The 19,955-nt window shown below is 41.4% G+C and overlaps 1 protein-coding gene across 2 annotated transcripts in view; it reads right to left on the bottom strand.

Moving 5' to 3' along the window:
• The window catches only part of LPIN1 (lipin 1), a 73,453-nt gene extending 53,498 nt beyond the window's left edge, over positions 1-19,955 (bottom strand). The window contains exon 1 of one of the 2 annotated variants that reach the window (XM_084515702.1): positions 19,807-19,955. In XM_084515702.1, the coding sequence (XP_084371828.1) occupies positions 19,807-19,887 (81 nt within the window). In that variant the 5' untranslated portion in view covers positions 19,888-19,955. The remainder of the gene's footprint in view (positions 1-19,806) is intronic. The other variant, XM_084515704.1, reaches the window with a different exon arrangement.

Here is a 19,955-nt window from a genome sequence, read left to right as displayed (position 1 = left end):
GCTACCTAGGGAGAAGACCTTTTCATATAGCAGCATCCCTGGTCTCTATGGTACAGGAAGACCTGTAATATCCAGCAGGATGAGAGAAGGTAGTCTGTAGGACAGAAGGGGCCCATTTCAGCCCGTTTGGAGAAACACGAAGTTAAGGAGCTGCACAGTAAAATCGGGACTTTGTCCTGTGAGTAGTCCCTTACTGGCAGACAGCACAGGATCCTCAAGAGTGGCTGTATTTCAGTCAGAGCCCTAGAGCTGAGGTGGCACATAGCAAGTGCGATGATCTCTTTCTGAATGAGTAGAATATGCATTCATTCTGGGAATGAATACCGAGTTCGTTTTTTAAAAAGCCACAGTTGTAAGACATTGAAATTAATTAATATCTAATGAAAAGGGTGAGCTCCAAGTTTTGATGAGGGGATTCAGTCATCCTTCTATTAAATTAGAAAGAAAAATTACTGAAGAAAAACTCTACATTATATACTATTTCTTATTTCATACTGAAATTTTATACTGAAAGAACTAATTCTACATGACCCATAAAATAAAATGATATATGAAAGAGTTTCCTTTGGTGTTTAGTAAAATTGACATTCAAATACAACCAGGTTTTCTGGTAACGTGTGTTATGAAAACATTCATGGTCCTTTATATTCAAATATCAAAAATTTTCAAACACAAATGCTCACCAGAAAAAACAGAAGTCATTTTGCTCTTCATTGTTCTCAAGCTATATGAGACCCAGAATACTCCAAGGGATCTTAATGAGCATGTAGAAAAGGCTCAAAATTATCCCTTTCCTGAACTATCTCTCATTTAAATATGGCTAATGGAATACTAACAAATAAGAAGGGATCAGGAAAAAAAAAAATTAAAAAATCACCCAATTCTGATAAGTGCAGTTCTTAAGGGTTCCATTATTGTTCATTACACACACACTGTTATATGCCTAATTAGGATAACATTTTGTGTGGATGACACGAAGTTCGGGGTGGCACCTTTAGGAGAAGACAGTAGAGGTCTGACACGTAGCCCTTCTCTGCATGATAATACCATGCACCCAGAGCCTGCCATTAAGGATTGCACCATGCTCCTCAAACACAATTTACCAACTCTCTCAACAACCTTATAGGCCAGGAAGTATTATTAATTCCATTTTCCAAATGAAGAAACTAAGATACACCCTGATTAAATGACTTACTCCGGGTTACCAAGGAAGTCTAGCATCTGAATTAAAAACAGATCTCTTTCCATATGGCCCATAATTTTAGCAAGAAGAGTATCCTTTCCACTCTCAGAAGCAGAACAAAAGTACTGGTATTGCTGCACCAATAAGGAAAAGAACATAAATATTCTTGCAGGCTAAATTATTCATTGAAATGCAGGTACCTGTTTTATGCAAATGGGTAATTTAAGATAATTACATATTCCTGTTGCATGTGCTGGGTTGAGTTCAAGATGCCTCTTGTTGCTTTGGTGACCAAGGTGGTGACTAGAAGATATCATAGCAGTTGACAGCTCAATGTTATTACAAAATATATAGAATATTAAAGATCAAATTTGCAGTGTTTATGTGTTTTATGTTTCTTTCTTTCTTTCTTTCTTTCTTTCTTTCTTTCTTTCTTTCTTTCTTTCTTTCTTTCTCTCTCTCTCTCTCTCTCTCTCTCTCTCTCTCTCTCTCTCTCTTTCCCTTTGTTTTGTTGCCTATTTTTCTCCCTTTTTCTTTCTGTCTTTCTTTCTTTCTTAATAGCAATCAGAGTTCCTGATAATTCACACCCATGGTTAAATACATGTAAATAGGAACACCATAATAGGAATCGACACAGAAAACAGTACGTTTCATTAGCAGAGAAGTCAACAGTGTGTTGCAACAGAGTTGGTAAATGTACAATAGTGCTGCTGCTTTTGCATTCAGTTCCTCTGAAAAACATTGATCAGAGACAGTCCCGTAAAACATTCTTTGTGTACTGGTGTAACAACCACGGGACTCTCCAGGATCCCTGCCAGCAGTTTAAAAGTACAGTTAACATTGCAGTTAAGTATTTGATCTTTAGAGTTGTCTAATCTCTGCTCCTGCTTGCATTTGGAAAACAACCCTAAGGAGCTTTCATTCAGTCCTGCAATTAATGGGAAAAAAAAGTAGTATTTATTGAATGTTTTTTTGTACATTGTTTAGCGTGCCCTCTTTTTCAAGGTGACTGCTAGAGAACAGCTTTCCTACTTAGTGGGCTTGGAAATGCAAATTGACCTGAGTGAAAATTATTTTAAAGCAGACACAATGCATCAAATCTTTCTTTTAACTATGCCAGCATCTGTAGTCATTCTGCTGACCTTAGGAAGCAAAGCTAACACAGGCAAAAGATGACCTTGTGCTTAAGCCAGTGAAATAGGACACAAGGCTATTCCTGTACTGCAAAACTAAACAGAGGCAGGGCGCAGGCGGAGGTGCTGGAGCAGCCTCATCTCTGCCCTAACACTGGTAGACCAGTGCTTGGCCCCAGCCCGCGAGCAGCTTCCAGGCTCTCCTGGCACAGCAGAGCATTCCCAGCAGGCAGTTGCAATGGGGCCAACCGGTTTGGGGGGATGAAAGAGCTTGATAGCAAGGAGGTGACTAGGTCATACCAGGAAGCATCAAAGGTGGACGATTGCCCTAACACTGCTTAGCTGACTTGCAGCTTTGTAGCCAAGGGCTCAGATCTCATCTGGAGCTACTTGAGCCCTCTTCCAGGCATGTGGACATACCATGAGCACTGCTGTTGACCTCAGTTCTTCTGTTGTTGAATAAGAATAATGTCCTCCTCAGCTGTTATAGTAAATTTATTGATGACACAAAGCAAAATTTGCTTTTTAACTTTTGAAGAGAGGCTTCATAACACTATTTTGGCCAGTCTGGAAGCATTAAGCCAAGCTGTACTTTGCCCAGCTAAATGTGAATGAGACTCAGAGGATGAAAATTTGTTATAGATGATAGAAGATGGAGTAACACAAAAGAAGATTCAGAGATAACATGTTTTGACATGACATCTGCAAAACAATTAGTCTGTATTTTATCCCTTCACTAGACTGTGGAAAAAAAAATAATCATCTAGTATAAAAAATTACAAGAAAAATGAAAAGGTGACAACTGTTATCCATGTCTCTTCAGGAGAGAAATGGAAATGCAGTGAGTATGAAATGCAACATGAAGCATTTTAGGCATTAAAAACTGAAACATGAAAACTTTATAATATCAGGAGTAGGCAAGCTCTGGAATGGATTGCCAGAAGAGACTAGAAATCTTTCAGAGCAAGGTAAACACAGGTTTGTCAGAAATGTCGTAATTCTAGTTGCATTTGTCTTTAGGCATAGAAATGAACAGGACGATCTCTGAGTCTCTTCCAGCCTTGTATTCTGCTATTCTGTGATAAACTGACACAGCAGGATGAGGCTGCATTTTTAGGAGCCCTTTCCTAGCAACAAAATCTCACAGTGGAAAAATTCAGAACCTTGTGGCAAAAGCCCCATCACATGAGGTGTGTTTTCAGCCTGACTAAGAAAACAGTGTAGAAATGAGCTGCAGGAAACCACAGCAGAATAGCCAAAGGACAGGACAGGTGACCTACAAGGTTCTTCTGTCTCAAACTTGTGACTCAGTTGCATGACATCACCTGGCCATTGATTAACTCATCACACTGATTGCAACAGCTGTTGTAAACAAAGTTGCTCATTTGTGAATTACTCACCTCATTTAAATCTGGTTCCTGCAGTAATAATACCTCCTAATGTAGTTAAGTGCATGGTATATGTGTGCTTCTTTGCTTTCCTGCTAGTACCAGCCAGAAACATCCTATTTCTTCCCCTGAGGGGCATCTTATTTTAAAAAACAATTATAAGGCCCACCTCAGATGCCCAGAGGCAACTTACATTTTCTCTGCATAGTGCAGAGCAGCAGATCTGTTCTTTCACAGATACCCAGAGCTGGTGCCTTTGATAAAGTGATGTTATCTCCACCACAGGGTCTCTTTCAAACAGCAAAGAGGAAGGAAGGCCCTCTTGTCAGATAAGATGATGATCCTAAATTCAGCACATGACTGGATTCCTTTCTAAACGGCTGTTTACTGCTATGGGAAGAAACCCATTTCCTAGTATCTAGCAGAGTGAGGTTTGACTGACAACATTAAGTTTTGCTGGAGAGGTGTGGCTAGAGTCAGGTGAAGCTTGGGTCATCAAAAACCTATGTCACAGAATGGGTTGCTGTTGCAGAAATGTCAGAAACAACCATGGAGAGCTCTGTCAGAAACTGTGTGAGTTCCTAGTCAAAAGGCCTGACTTCTTAACTCACAAGGCTCAAAGAATTACTGTCTACATTTAACTTCTACAAAAAGGCTACAGAATACAGCTGCTGATCTGTGGGAGGTCACATCTGGGGCTACAGCACGTGGAGATGAGCACATCACCATTTATATACTTTGAAACATGAAAATCATAGTCAGGCTGCATTGTATGAAGCTGAGGAGGTCCAACACGAAACCTGTTCTGTTCTCTCGCCTCACCTGTGTCATCTCTCTCCAGTCAAAGGAGCCATTATCCTCAACCATTTTGGTAGCTCCAGGGTCCCATTGAATTAGAGGCACGGTTATAGGGTGGGAAGATCCCAAATGACTTGAGGCCTTCATACTTGTCCAGCCCACAGTGGTGGCTAGGGCAGCTCCTGCAGCGTGAGCATAGGGTTCCCCTGCCCATGTCATTTCTGGAAATACAGAAAGCTGCATTTTGCACTACCTCAAATTCCTAAATGATTTTAACCTATGCTGAATGCATTGTAGTAATCCAGCCTCTAAATTAAATAATAATAATAATAATAAAATTAAAAAGTAAGAATATCCATGACATTCCTGTCCTAGAGCTCCAGGCTCCTTGCTGTGGGAGAAGAGAAACAGCCCCTGATTGCTCTGATCTGTAGCAGGCCCCAGGCTTGGTGGTTTTCAAACCACATTTGAAAGTGACTTTGAGGTAAAGATAGAAATAAGGACTGGAGGAGTAATACTACACAGCAGGTAAATTATTCACCCCACCACAGGGTTAATGCATGAGGCTGCAGTGCCAGTCTAACAAATGCACCCGTCTGGTACAAATTTCCTGCCCTGCGCCGGTTTTGAATTCTTTCTCCCGAGCTCCCTCCCATCTCTTAAGCTTACGTTAGTCACTTGCAGAGAAAATGATCAGCTATTTATCTCAAATCTTATGACACATCTATAGGCAGCTGGTAGAGACCATTTCCTCATCTTCACCACGCCACTAGAGCGTGTTTGAACACTGCCTCCATTGGCTGGCGTGATGGCCTCACCACCACACCTCCTGCTTGCTCTTGGCAGGTATTTTAATCACTGTAGTTAACACTGCACCTGGGAATGTTTCTCTTAGGCACTACCCCAGGCTACCAAAAGGTGTTTCATGAGGTGATGTTTCCACATCACCCGATCATCACACCCTCACTCACGGCACCCTTCTTTCCAGACCCGGTGACCTCCCAGCCTTCTCCTCCACAGGGCAGCCTCACCATTGCACCTCAAATGGGGGCTACCAAGTGCAGCTCACCACCAAACCACCCAGGAAGCCCATATATTCCTTTCACTGGAGAAGGGTTACAATGAGAAGCAGAGCTTGACTGCCTTGTCCTCACAGTGAGGGGCAGAAACCTGGCAGATGAGAGAGCTTCAAAATGGTGGCATCTGCACCGTACATGCCCTTGCATGTTGGTCTTAGCCTTGTGGCTAGCTTTGGGATGTCCAGGCCCTGTTAAGTACAAGGCCAAGGACTTCAGAGCTAGATCTGAAGATCAGCAGAATATGGGGTTTACACCCATGAAGAGTCTGGAAACATTTGCTTATGCAAGATGGATAGAGACCAGACCAAATGTACACCTGCCCCATTTGCTTTCCTGCTGTGACACCTGGTACGTGCTTAGTCCTGTACACATAGGATCCTCAAGGAGAGAAAAAAGGCAGGAGCAATTAAGCTATTGACTTAAATCAGACATATTCTGGTCAAACAGGTACAACAGCAGAGCTCAACCTGGAGAAGTCTTGTTTACAGGCTTGAGAAACTGGGTCTGTGACACATGCTGAACCCCAGCCTCCACAGCACCTAGAAGCAAGCAGGAATAAAAGCTACTGCTGTGTGCCAGTCAGATAACGTGGGCACAGACTGCGTGTGTTTTCACTTGCTAGTAAGTTTTGCCATAGGCCATATACAGACAACTTGCTGAAGCTTGTGGGGGATCTCTCAGAAAGGCTGTAAGAAAATGAGTGTTTCTCTGATTCCATTTATTCTTCAGGTAAATCTGGGCATGAGGTTTAGGATTGTGCCTGGGATCAGAAAGATGACAGGCACAAAACTCAGTGCCACACACTAAAAAGCTGTACAAACCTTTCATTTTGTGAGACAAACCTTTTGCCTATCATAGCTGCTTCCAGAGCATGGCATAAAGCTTGTGGCAGCAGGTCAGAATTAATGGTCACATCTGGGACAGATCCTTGAAATTCAGGAGGGCTTGTTGCTCGCTTTGGCTGGTCACTTTGCTTGCTTGTAGGCTTTTACTCAGAGGTCTTCCCCCTGGGTATCACAGCTATTTTAAACTGCAGATGATGCTTCCCAACCCATTTTTGCCCATTGATTTGTGGCAAGCCTCCTGTCAGATTGCAATTTATGCAGAGCAGATTAAATTTTGCCACAGGCTGAAGTTTGTGGCACAGAGTCAAGTGCTGATATCTAAGCACTTATGTGTAAGTTACAGCCCAGAGTCAGCAAGTGTACCCACAGAGTAACGTGACCATCAGGTTTCAAGATATGACTTCATGAAAGAGTGATAACAACCCTGTATTAAAGTGCAAGTGAATGAAAAATCATGTGATTGTTTTCACACTTTTCTCTGTCCATCAATAAATAAATAAATAAAGACAGATTTCTTATGATTCCTTCAAACCATACAGGCAAATTTTGCAGACTCGGATGTACATTGCTAACTGCGGGGGGGTGGGGAGGGGAGAAAAGTGTAATTGTCTTTTATGTTATCTTCAGTTTTTAAATCAGATTTGCTAGCCACAGCTTTTTAAGGAATAAGTTTCAGTCATTTTGTAGAACAGGTCTATCTTTGTAATACGGAGAGGGCAGGACTTGTGTCACAAGATCAGGTTTCTGGATGAGAAACAATGAGAGAAGGAAAACAATCCTGCATCTCGGGGAGGGCCAGGAAGTTTGGAAACTTCCATTGTGGCTGGCACTGTCACGGGCTTTCTGTCCTTTACGGAACAACCAGGCTAACCTCTCTCTGCCTCTGTTTTATTGTTATTGTTGATGATGTTTTGTTTTTGTTTTGTTATGATGTAAAATAGAGAAAACAGCATCCACCTCAGCCTCCTGCTATGAAATTGAGTTTCTCAATGCTAACAAAGGTTCCAAGTTCCTTGGGTCAGAACATAGGGTTTGTATGTAGTAAAGACTACGTATATTTAAGAGTAAATACAAGTTCATAAATAGACTTTGGAAGCAGTTCCATGCTGGATTTTGTCCAGGAGGCCAGAAAATAAGGAGGAGGGGAAACCTAAGTGTGCTTTTCGTTGCATGTGATTTGTTTTTCTCACTAACGCTACATGCTGTTCAGGACTATTTCTAGGAAGAAGGAGGTGCTCATAAAAACCAATCAAAATGCACAGCAACTTTGCTGAATAGTAGAAAAAAACACGTGTGGAACAAGAGGAAGTTTTTGACTCATATTCTCAGGCAGAAACTTTGCAGAGTGCAATAGGGCAGGAGCATTTTACTTCCGTGCTGCAAGTATTGTACTTGTTTATGTAGAAAAAAACTTTTTTTAAAAAAAAAAACTTTTTTAAAATCTATTTTTAAACATGTTAGTAATCCCTAGGTCTTAACCAGGCTTTAATTAATACTAAAATAATTGGTTTGGCTTTGAAATTGTTCCAACATGCAACAAAATCACACTATTACAAGTTCCTTGCCTCTCCTCCTACTTCCTTCAATATTTTGCCTAACACAGCCTCAGTGGCCTGGCATCTATCACTTTTCTTTTTTTTACATGATAACATTTTTCTCCATCCATTTCAATCCTATGGGTGAAGCTTCACAGATGCCCCTGCTGTAGAGCATAGAGCTTTCATCACCAGCATACGCTCCATGTGGGGCTGGCTCATCCTAGGAGAACACGACAGCTCTGAAAACTCATTACAAGTATCTCTTCTGCACCTTTCTCTGCTGCTGTTGATGCTAGCGAAGCATCACAGGACAAGCACCTGCCCTCAGGAATGCTCTGGGGCTCTCTGTTTTCTGGATTTGCAGCTTAAGAGGGATATGGAAAGATGAGTTTCAAGACCTGTGCCACAAACCTCTTCCCAAATACAGCGACATGACCAGGGACATCAGAGATACTCCAGGCTAGCAGGATCCATTTCTGTAATTAACTTCACAGATTAGAAAGTCAGAAAAAAGTGCAATACTAACAACAAGAAATAATCTGTTTGCTCTAGCAGGCTCTGGCATATTTACTGGTTTTCTTTTCATTATGCAATTCCCATCATGTAATTATTCCTACATGAAGGGATTCCCGCAGAGAGCAAGCACAGAAGTCCAGCTGCTCTTGTTTTACTTCAGTTAGCAACACAGGACTATACTTTTTCAGAGCCTGTTTCACCCAGTTAAGAGTCTTCATTATGTGGCATGCATTCAGGAGGAAGATTTCCTACCTTTTGATTGGTTTCTTCAAAAATTACCTTAAATAAGGTAACCTTTGATTTGGAGTGCCCATGGTAGACAATCCTATATTCTGGACCCTCCTATATTCAGACCAGATGCACATTTCTGGCTTGAAGGACAGAGAATGATCCATTCCCCTGACTTCAAAGCCATCTTGCTTCAGTGAGATCAGATCCTGGGGCTGCCCTTCTCATAGACATCCATAATGAAGATGGCTACATCTGGATTCATGTTCTAATCAACAGGAAGAAGTAGCATTGCTAGAGCATGATCCATCTGACCTACCTTAAAATGGCATGTAAATGGTCCTCTGGCCTGTCACGGGAAGGCCCTTTCCATAGCAGCCTGCTATTCTTTCTCCTTTACCTTTTTTTCACACTTTGTCCCTACAAGACACTTCTGCCTTTGTACCTCACCTAAAGCTTACTGCTTCCAGCAGGGGCTGCAGCTCCATGTGACAAAGGCAACATTTCTTCAGCAAGATCTCATGGGTAATGGAAAAAATGAAAACAGATGCAAATGCATTCTGAAAATCAGTACAGCAGTCAAAACCATTTCATTTCTATGAGTATTAAATTGTCCCAAGGTTTACAAAGGAGAAAAACATGCACTTTTCTACTATTATGCCCATTTTTACTATTGCTTTCTTGCATTCATCAGTGCTTTGATTGTGGTCCACTTTGCTACACATTGTATAGGGACAAAACAAATAGTTTGTGCCAAGATCCCCCTTTTGTGCAATCCTCCCTACTGTCTGAAGGTGAGGGATTTCCAAAAACAGTGTTCCAAAATCTGGTCAGTCCTTCAGTGGCCTCTGCCAGTGGAGAACAAAATAAGGAACTGCCTCTCCAGCGTGGCAATGTTGTGCACGTTCCCAGCAAGCAGCATCTTCCCTAACCCTGGCTTAGGTTGCCTAAGCAAGCTGACAGTTCCCTCTGTAGGCAGCAGAGAGGTAGAGACATTTCAAGGAATTATTTACTCCAAGGGGGTTGTTTTCTTGGAAACCCATCAGTGGGGATGCCCTTCTCTTTCCACTAAACCCAAGTGCAATAAAAAAAAAACATGCAGCAGCCTCTTTGGCTCCCTCTGACATGGGTGGAGTTGAAAAGAGTCCATGGGAAAGCAGGAGGGAGGTCACGGGGAACCAGAACCCAGCCGCCACGTGAGGAAGGGCTGCAGGCTGATGCCTCTGGCCTTTGGCAGCCCTCTTCCATGGAGGCTGAAGGCTCCCTCAGCTTCTGCCAAAGGCTAAGGGTGAGCACTGCTGGGCTGGAAGCAGCCCAGCCACTGCATCTACCTTGTAGAGAAAGAAAGCAAAGTGACCAGCCTTTGAAAGGTAAATATCTGGGTGCTGTAGTAAGTGCCAGGCTAGTACTTACTTTATAATGTTTTCATGTGTCACAGAAATGTTCCTCTCCCATCCCGCTCCCCAGAACAGCCAAGAAAAATGAGTCGGAAACTTGACCATTGCCTCTCCCTCAGCATTAACCTGTCACCCATTAGGCACAAGCTGCCAGCAGGAAATTAGACACCTGTCTCAATCTTGTTTTTGCAGTCATTAAAGTGTTGGGATAGCATGTCTGCCACCCCCCTATTAATAAACCACCTTTTTGTCTGTCGCGATGTTACGCCAAGATAAAATGCTGTTCTCCCTCTGCCATTCGTTGTCTGTGCTTGCAGATCCCCAGGACTGACTCTGACACAGATTTCCTTCCTGCTCCATTCCCTAATCTACTGAGATTTGTGCAGCACTCATAAGAGGAGGGAGAATATCAAAATCAGTGGGCTCATCATATAAATAAGGGTTAGTGCATCACATAAATAAGGATTAGTACATGTTTTCAGCTGTACCATGATGGCCTGGTTACACACAGCCTATCACCCTGAGATGAGAAGAAGAGAAAGAGGAAAGAAGAGAGAGAGGGAGAAAAATATTAATTTTGAGGGAAAAAAAAAAAAAAAAAAAAGCTTTATGGCACAGTTTATATCCAAATGTGTTGCTGCAGAGATGCTCTGTGGACATCTTTACAAGCTTCTACTTTACAAAACCTAATACAGCTGCCGGAGGGAAGCAGAAGGGAGCAATAAAATGAAAATAAAGCAAACTTCCTCCTTCTATTCTTTTAACTCTCTTCACTTATGTAAATTTTTACAAAGGAGAGGAAAAAATATTGTCTTTGCCATCTGTTTATTAAATCCCTCTTAAATTGTATACAGCACAGCCTCCATGAATCTCAAAGCATGTTACAAAAGATGTTATTAGCATAATCCCCCTGTAACAGATGGAGTAACTGAGAAAGTTGCAGTGGTTTGTTGACACTCATCCAGCAGCACCAGGGAGAATTGCTTTGTCACCCTGAGTCAGGCCAGCACTGCTTGGGTTAGGCTAAGAGCTGCCGATTGTTTCTCAGTCTCAGATGAGAGTCAAGTCTTACTTGATTTATATTCAAGTCATTGCCCCTGTTGCACATGCAAAATAAAATTTCCAAGGGAAGGGATTTATGAGTACCCAAACGTTTTTATCAAAGGCCATGTCTGTATTTCTTTAAATTAGCTCAAATTCCAATGACTATTGCATTTCCACCGACCCTCCAAAAAAAAAAATGCTGTGGCTTGGCCAGTGAATCTAACTGAGGATGTAAAGATGCAGGACATTTAAATACTAACAGAAGAGTTAGTTTCCTCTTCTTCAAGTTTAATTAGTTTTGTTTTAAATTAGGCTAATACAAATTAAGGAAACTGTTGTTTTTTCAAAAGAGTTTTTCATACAAATATTTTTAGCAATTTATTGATTAAAGAGTGCATTTCTATTGAATTTCCTAAGTATCCCCCTGCAAAAAAAGCCCCCCATAAGATGTCTTTCATAAAAATCTTTAAGCAAAAGCTGGGAGGCTGGAGGTGCTCAGACATTTATGCTGAAAGGAGATCCCTGAATTCTCTACAGATTTCTCAGAGGTGTTTACTGAGATGGACATCCCACAAAGTCCTGCTTACACCTCTGCCTTGTGTGTTTCCACCTTCAAACGCCAAAGAAAAGGCAAGTCCATGGGGTGATAAAACGTGTAGGAGAAGATAGGGTAATCTATCAGATTTCCAGATTGAAAGGGAAAAATAGTGATTATATTAGCAAAGGTATGCAGAACTCCAAATTGCTAGCATAATACCTAAGAAGGAACCAGACTGCTGTATGGAGGACGTTAACATCAAAGCTGTGCATACAGAGGGTGAGCAAAGAGGATGAGCCAGGCAGACCCAAGACCAAGCATAATGCAGATAGAAATACTCCTGAGATGTACAGCACTGATGAAAAAGTAACCAAAAAAAAAAAAAAAAAAAAAAAAAAAAAAAACTTTCATAGTAGTTAGCAAGTCTGTTGGTATACAAAACACCTAAATTGTAAGGATGATGTGAGGAATCGTTTGACTGACCATGGTGGCAAGGAGGCTGTGCTGCAGAGGCTGCAGGCTGATAATTATTACCACGTCATTGTCTCTTTTCTAACAAGGGAAAGATAAATGCTAGGCATCAGTCATGAATGATGTGTGTGACCACTGGAGGTCACTTTTGGTTCAGAAATCCTCAGCTTTTGAGGCCTTTGGCAGCAACAAAGAATACCCAAAAGAAGAAAGGAGCACAGCTGGAGCTTGCAAACTTGCTCATAAAATTTCATTAGAAAATATTAATTTCATTTTAGGATATGTTGCAGACCAGAAGAGCTTCAGAGGATACTAGCAAATTACTATCATGAAACAGGGATTCTCACAAAAAAAAAAATAAATAAATAAAAAATCCATACTGTGGAGTTTTACAATGTGAATATTTTGGCCTGAAAAACAATATTATTAAGTAAATTAATTAAAACAACTATAGGGTTTCATTAGAATGAAAAAGAACATATTTTCTTCCTTTGCACCTATGCAGACAGATTACTGCACTTTCATGAAACTAGATCAATATTTTACAAGAACAAAGAAAATATTTAAACTATTCACCTGATTCATGAATCAAATACCATGCTCATCTACCACTTAGCCCAAAAACTCCTAGTTTCAAGCATTTGCCACTGAATAAATAAAGAAAGAGAAAAGAAAGGTAGCAATATCCTGCCCTCATCCCTTCTATTCCCCATGCTTGTTGGGCAAAAGAAAAATTGGTTGTACATTACAGCAGTACATTTCAGTTGTGATGCCACAAAATCATCATTGCTCTGAGATCAGAAAAAGACTCTCGCAAAATTCAGAAAACAAAAAGAAAAAAACAAACAAACAAACAAAAAAGGCTGAGGAGACAAGAGAATATAGGTACTAAATAAATCTATCCTTCCAGTATTTTCTTCTTGGCCTTTCAGAAGGGAGGACGCAGAATTTGTCATGAAGGGGCATGTCTCTATTGCCTGGTAACAATGCCTGTAATATAGAGCCTGCTCTATTCAAGTAAACGATTGCTCTTTTGTGCTGTTGTCTGTGGCTTGGATGATGGACTAACTGGGAAACTGTAAAAATTAAAATCATAGCTTGCCACATGTTGAAGATTCAGAGCTGTAACTTCTAAGTGGTGCTCTTGAGGAAGAAACAAGCCCCCGACGCCTGTTCCTGAATGCCCTGGCAGCACTGCAGGATTCTTTGTGACACTGAAACCTCATCTCCCCAGAGTCCTCATTAAAAATACATATTTTCAAAAATTTTGATTTGCCATATTTTCTGCTTCAGTTGCTAAAACCTAAATTAATGTATGCACACAGACTTTCTGCCTGGGAGGTAGTTTTAGAGCCCTGCAGGACACAGTGCATGGAGAGCTTGAGGACAGTGGTGAAGGTGCAAATAGACAGTGCTGGCTTCAGCTTGAGCAATCCAGATCATAGGTTCAGTGTCTGAGATACAGGATCAGGAACTGCTTTTTCTTATAATTCTTCAGAAAAATAGTGGTAGATTTTCCTGCTAGGGTGGCTACTGATACCAAAAATCCTTTGATGAATCCAAGCTTTTAATATCTCCTTTTCTCAAATCAAGTGATCAAGCAGTAGGAGCATCTATGCCTTTAACTTATCCCCAAAGCTGACTCGGCAGCTGATGTTTTCCTGACTGTGCAGGTTAAAACTGGGTTTCACGGGAGGAGCCCATCTGCCTCTGAAATTCCTCAAATTAAGAGGATGCACTTACAAGAGAAGGCCATATAAACTCTGCTCCCTGGAAATGCTTAGTTCTGTAGTTTTTCAGCCACATCGTGCATTTTTGCTGTTTTCTTTTCTGCTCACTAAGCAGATGAGTCCAAAGGTTCAGACCTTTGCAGTAAAATGTTCCCTTCTCTTCTTGCAGCTGCCTTACTGCAGGGGCAAGCTTCCACTCTCACCTCCACACCTGTCTGTAGTCCTCCACATAAGCAGCTCCTCTCTCAATTTCTTAATTATTTCAGCTCTGTGAAAGTGATGACATCCACAAGACTGTTTGCTCCCAAGTTGGTAGTGAGAAACAAATATGTACCATAGCCTTTAAAAATCACATATTTTAAGGCAGCCCTGGTTCTTGGAGACATTTTTGTGCTTTCATCCTGTTTGAATTATGTTTTTCTCATTTCCTCCACCTTTAGAAGTGTTTTGCACTTGCAACAGAGAACTTGGTGTATGTTTTCCTCAGCCATTCAGCCAGGGCTGCACCTTTAAATGGTGGGAAGTTTTGCTGCAAGTGAGAGTCACCTGTCACAGATCACTCCAAGAACTGGAAACAGGGAGGTTAACACTCTGTTTGCATTTATGGCAACCTAAGATCAAGTAGTGTTATTAAAGCATTACTCATCCTGCAAAGAAAGAAGCCTTGTAGCAGTGTAGGCGACAGGAACTGGAAGGCGAGGCAGCTGATAACCTTCATAGTGTTTTACTGCCCTCACATCCTTTGGTCCTCATGTATTGAGCTGAACTTTCATATCTATAATAGGACAGGGCAATCTCTCTGAGACATGATCTCCAGATACAGAGGGACTGCTGACCTCCAGCAGTTTGCTCTGAACAAAGTGCAGAAGGATCCAGTCTTCAGTCAGCTCCCAGAGAGGTGCTCTAGGCACTGCAGAGAAGACTGCACAGTCTGGATTCAATTTACTGTTTGTTTTTCTGTAGGTGGGAAGGCAGCACATGTACTTGATCCACAGAGAGAACATTATTTACCCTTATTTCCTCTTGCAAGAATACATCCTTCATCCTCTGAAATGGGAGCAAGGGTCTGCAAACAGGTCTGCCACTACAGACGTGCCTGGCATGGCATGAAAATAAGCTCCTGTTGCTGGAAAGACCTGAGTTCTGCTCAGGCCCAGAAAACCCACTGGATTTTTTAGGGCCTTTGAATGCAGTAATCTGCCTATAACACCAAAGCAGAATAAATAACAGAATTATCATGTTTAAAAGCAAATAAATTTTCCCTTTGTAGGCAGCTCTTTTCCTGTAGCTGCCTCTCACTGATGAAGCCTACCTCCCTCAGCATCTGAGCCTTGTTCCAAAGCCCCCAATGCTTTGGGCACGCTGCCTCCCAGCATCTTCCCCAGCCAACTGCCAGTTCTGCTCCAGGGCTCAGCTTCCCTTGGAGAAGGCTACAGCCCTGGAGAAACAAGGGTATTTTATCATTCACTCAGTGTTTGATCCAAGACTAGCTGGAGAGGCACAGAAGCTTGCCCTTGAGGAGCCAACCAGCCCCTCTGCCCAGGCTGCATCAACTGGCAGCAGATGGCAACTGCTGCAATGCTTTGCATTTCTAGAAGGCTTCTCCTGAAGGATCTCAAAAGACAATATAAGCCTCAGGTTAAATTACCCTAAAAAATTAGGTTTTCACAGATGCTCAGCCCATGCAGCTCAGGTAAAGTTTGCCGAAGTCCCTCTGAGCATGAAGGTCTCAAGCTGGGACTTCACGACAGAGATCCCTACAACAGATGGAAATTCTGCAAAATAAAACATGACATTGCCCAAGGCTGTAGAGGAAGTTTGTGTTTGATACAAGAATTCACATAGATCCTTGTGTCCTCTGTGCTTTGACAGGCCCAGATCTGCTCTAAAATTTGGTGATAATGAAGGTTAGGTGAGTACTTTCAATGTGCTTCCTACATGTTTCTGTAATTAAACATGAACAGCAGTTACAGCATCTGTTAGCTAATCTACATATGCCATGCTATCTCATTAGTTACCAGGTACAAAACCATCCGTATGGGCTCTCCCTGGAAAGCATGCAACCCTACACCTGACGTTGTTTCCCAAAAACAGCCTCATGCCATCCTCCACTTCTCAAGACAGCTGCCTGCCCCAGAATACTGAGATTTCAAGCACATCTTTCAAAAACCCCTGACTGAACGGATGAAACCACAAAAAAAAAAAAAAAAAAAAAAAGTTGAATCCAAACAAGTTAATCACAGGAATAAAGGGCGTTGCCCCTGCTCCTGCCACATGGGCCCCATGTGCGCTTCCTGGTCACAAAATGGACAGTCAGGTTTCCATGCCCAGCACACACTCGTCCTGACCCCAACTTCCTAGCACTGCAGTTCTTATGCACGGCCTGGTCTCGATGTTTTGGTGCTGTGTAGGCATAAGCCACGCTTGTTACTTCAGTGTCACCACCCAGTCTCTCACTGTGACACCTCAGAAGACTTTCTGAGCTGCTGCAAAGGCTCTTGAGCGTCCCCTGTGACTATCAAGAGCTTTCCCAAGCTGATCAATCTCCCCTCGCTAGCACCTAGGTGCTGGCTCAGAAAGCAGCACACACCCATGGTGGCCATGTCACCACCCTGCAGAGATTTTATTGTTCCTTCATGTTTTGGGACACATGAGAGCAGCAGGTTTTGGAGGTGACATCAGAGACAGGCCCTACAGAAAAGCTGTAGTTAGCTAGCTTTGCGAAGTAACTGTGTCTTTCCTTTTGTGTTAGTCTGAGGAAAATACACTTTCTGCCTCTGCAGGTGCTTGGTGATAGCAGCCCTCCTGGGTGCTGAATCAGCACATCCCTCTCTGTGTTCAGCTGAGGTCTCCAGACCAATGCAGGCCCTGTGCTACTGTTGAGGTTGCGGTGCATTCCTCACCAGTTAACGCACGGCCCAGCCTGTCAGATGCCTGCAGACACTATCCCTGTCCGCAGGCCACTAATCGGTTGCAGAGGGTTTGTCACCAGCAGGAAAAGGGGACTGGGAAAGGGCACACCTTGTCAGAAGGCTGGCAGCACACCACTGTCTTGGTTCACTCCTCCATGCCCACCAGGCCATTTTCCTGAGGTAGACTGGCTACCTTCTGTTCTTCATGGACTTCTCACCTTACCAGGCAACACTCGCTCCCACTTTTGCAGGGTATATTTGGGATATTGTCTATATGTGTTTGCAGGGGGCAGGGATGGTCTATAGGTCTGCTCTTCCCAAAGTTCACCAGACCTGTGAAAGAAGCTCTTCCTACCACATAGCACTGAAACATGTATAAGCCTCTCCCGATTTAGATACGGCTCAGCTGGTGCAAACATAGGCTAAAGGAATCCACCTTTGCATTATAAATACAAAGCTGTTGCAATGGACTACAACATTAAATAGAATATATAATTATCTTACTTTCACAGGAGGTCTAGAAAGGCAGATACACAAGAATAACACAGCTGATGCAGTCCAGCTGCAACCTGGGCTGCAGGTTATGCTGCTTCAGCAGCATCCTGTTCCTAAGAATCCCACTTCCAACCACTCAGGTTAGTCACAATTTTCTACTGAAACTTCATGTGCTGACACATTGCCAGTTACTGGTCAAAAAAAAAAAAAAAAAGGGGGGGGGGGGGATTGAACTGGTTATGCAGGTTTTTAAGGTAACTTTTTTCCTTCTGCTTAATCTGTTGTGCAATTACCATAAAGCTGTCTTCATTACTATCTTTCTATTTCAAGTCTAAATTACAGCACCACCACCCCTACTGTGATACATTGGCTTCTTTCAGTGATGCATAATTTCTTTGCCTGTGGTTCGTTTTACATATCTTCTCCTTTATTCCTCTAATAAAAAGGAGAGAAGTGTACAATCATGTTCAATACCCTCAGGGAAAGGAAATGCCTGTATGAAATCATTTTTGTGTCGTCCTTTTACAATGCCATGGTAAATCAGAGGAAGTGCTTTGAGGCCTATATGCTTATAAAAGAATAGTTTTCTTTCTAGAAGCATGTAATTTTTTAATCGCATGTTACATTTCAAAGCTTAATCTGAGGGCTCATATATTTATCTTTGCATACCTAGGGAAACTTTTTATTGAAGAACTCTTATTATGAGCTCTTAAAACTCTCAGATATAGGTATTCAGTCCTCATCTTCAGGGACCACATTTTTCTAATTACTCTACCATATGCTGACACACAGAACACAAGTAAATCTATGGAGAGAAATGGTCTTCCTCTCTGAAGTCCTTAGCAGAAACCTAGAGTCAGCAACTCCTAAAGGCCAACAGCAACAGTTTCAAATGATCTTTAGGACATCTATTTCTATCGGAAATCCAATATGCTTTATATGCTAAATAACACTGCTTATTTAACTTGCAATGAAACTTTCATATTTGTTGCAGAATGGATTGTTCCACAGAGCAGTGGGACCCATGATTTCCCATGACAATTTAAGAGACATATATGTGAAAGAATTTCAGAGAAGGAAACTTAAACTAAAGTACAAATCATACAAATGCAATTGTCAATTTTTTAATAAAACTCATAGCCAGAAATCTACTGAAGTTTGAAGTAAAAATAAAAATGAAAAAAATCCCTGCCTTATTTATAAACCAAACTGAATATAGTTTAGATGTTCCTTAGAGATCTAACCACCTGTTAACTATTCAGTATCTCTATCTACCCAGCCTCCATTCTGGTCAGTCTGCAGGGGATTTTCACTGAAAACAGAGTTTTCACTTACTCTTAGTTAAGAAATCAACATCTATAAATTATCTTACTACCCAGATAGACATTCACCAACACACCAGTCCTGTCACTTATCAGTAATCCTGTGGACTGATAGTGAGAACAACTGGTACTCCTCTTCATCCTCCCTGCATGTTCCTCCAGTGATGAACTATTTTAAATCCACAATTCTATCATCACCTAAAACAGTTTATTCTATACTTTTACTTTCAAAAAGAAATGACTTTGAAATAGTTTCTAAATATTTGTGGTCAGGCACAAATATGCTTGTAAGCATATAACTGATATTTCATGCGGGTTCCCAGGAAGTTATCAAACATTGATATTTTTTCAGAAAAATCATAGATGTATATGTTTGTACAAAGAAAATTAAACTTAAGGTTATGAAATGAAAACAAACAAACAAAAAAACTAATTTCAATACTTTTTTTTTTTTTAACTACTACAGTAGTAAACATGCTTTCTAAAAAGTAATTGAAACCCTTGTTTTTATATCCCCCTCTTTTCCTGACACTTGCAGAGTTCTCATATTATTCAGTAGAGCTGTTCCTGTTTCAATTCAAAGCCCCATTGCAATGAACGCATCCTTTATCTTCTCAGCAGAAAACTTCACTTACACACAGCTATGACACATAGCATCATAAAGCATCAAGCCCAGGCCTTAAACCATAGTCTTATGTAGCCACTGCTACTAGACTATTAGTGCAGAATGTCTTATATTAAGGCAATTTCTATCTTAAAAAATGATGGCAAAGCTTTTCTGTATTTGTAATAGAGGTCTCACTGGCTCTCTTCTTAAAAGATACCTCTTAAGCAGGTGTTTACACAATTCTTTACATCATTTTCCCTCCATTATACCTAAAATCTACCTCTCCACAGTGCTGCTTTACACAGCCAATAAGACAGCAAACAGTATGGAATCAGACAGGTTTTCTTGCAGCACTTGGCATACACAATAGGAGCAATAGGTTTTCCCCATTTAATTTATTTTTTTTAATATCTCAGGTAGAAATAGAATAGGAAATCAAATAAGTAATGAAACACAAACTTCTCTGTAAGAGTAAAAAAGCTGATTATATTCAGTTTTACCTAGGTTTATAGAGCACAGTCTGTTACTTTCTTCTAGAGCTTTAAAATGTTATTTATGTAGCCTTAGGACATAAGATCTTACCCAAGACCAAGGGGAGCCAGTAGGGCTCTCAGGCTGTTCTTCATCCTCAGACGACATCCTGGGCTGATCATTTTCTCCCATTCTTTGCGTAGGCTACTAAAACTAGCCTTGGTTTCAGCCATATACAAAAATGCAGCCTTCAGGTTTTA

Source organism: Aythya ferina (assembly GCF_964211825.1).
Source record: "Aythya ferina genome assembly, chromosome: 3".
Taxonomy (NCBI): domain Eukaryota; kingdom Metazoa; phylum Chordata; class Aves; order Anseriformes; family Anatidae; genus Aythya; species Aythya ferina.
Note: the sequence above shows the minus strand (reverse complement) of the source record. Positions and strands in the feature narration are given on the sequence as shown.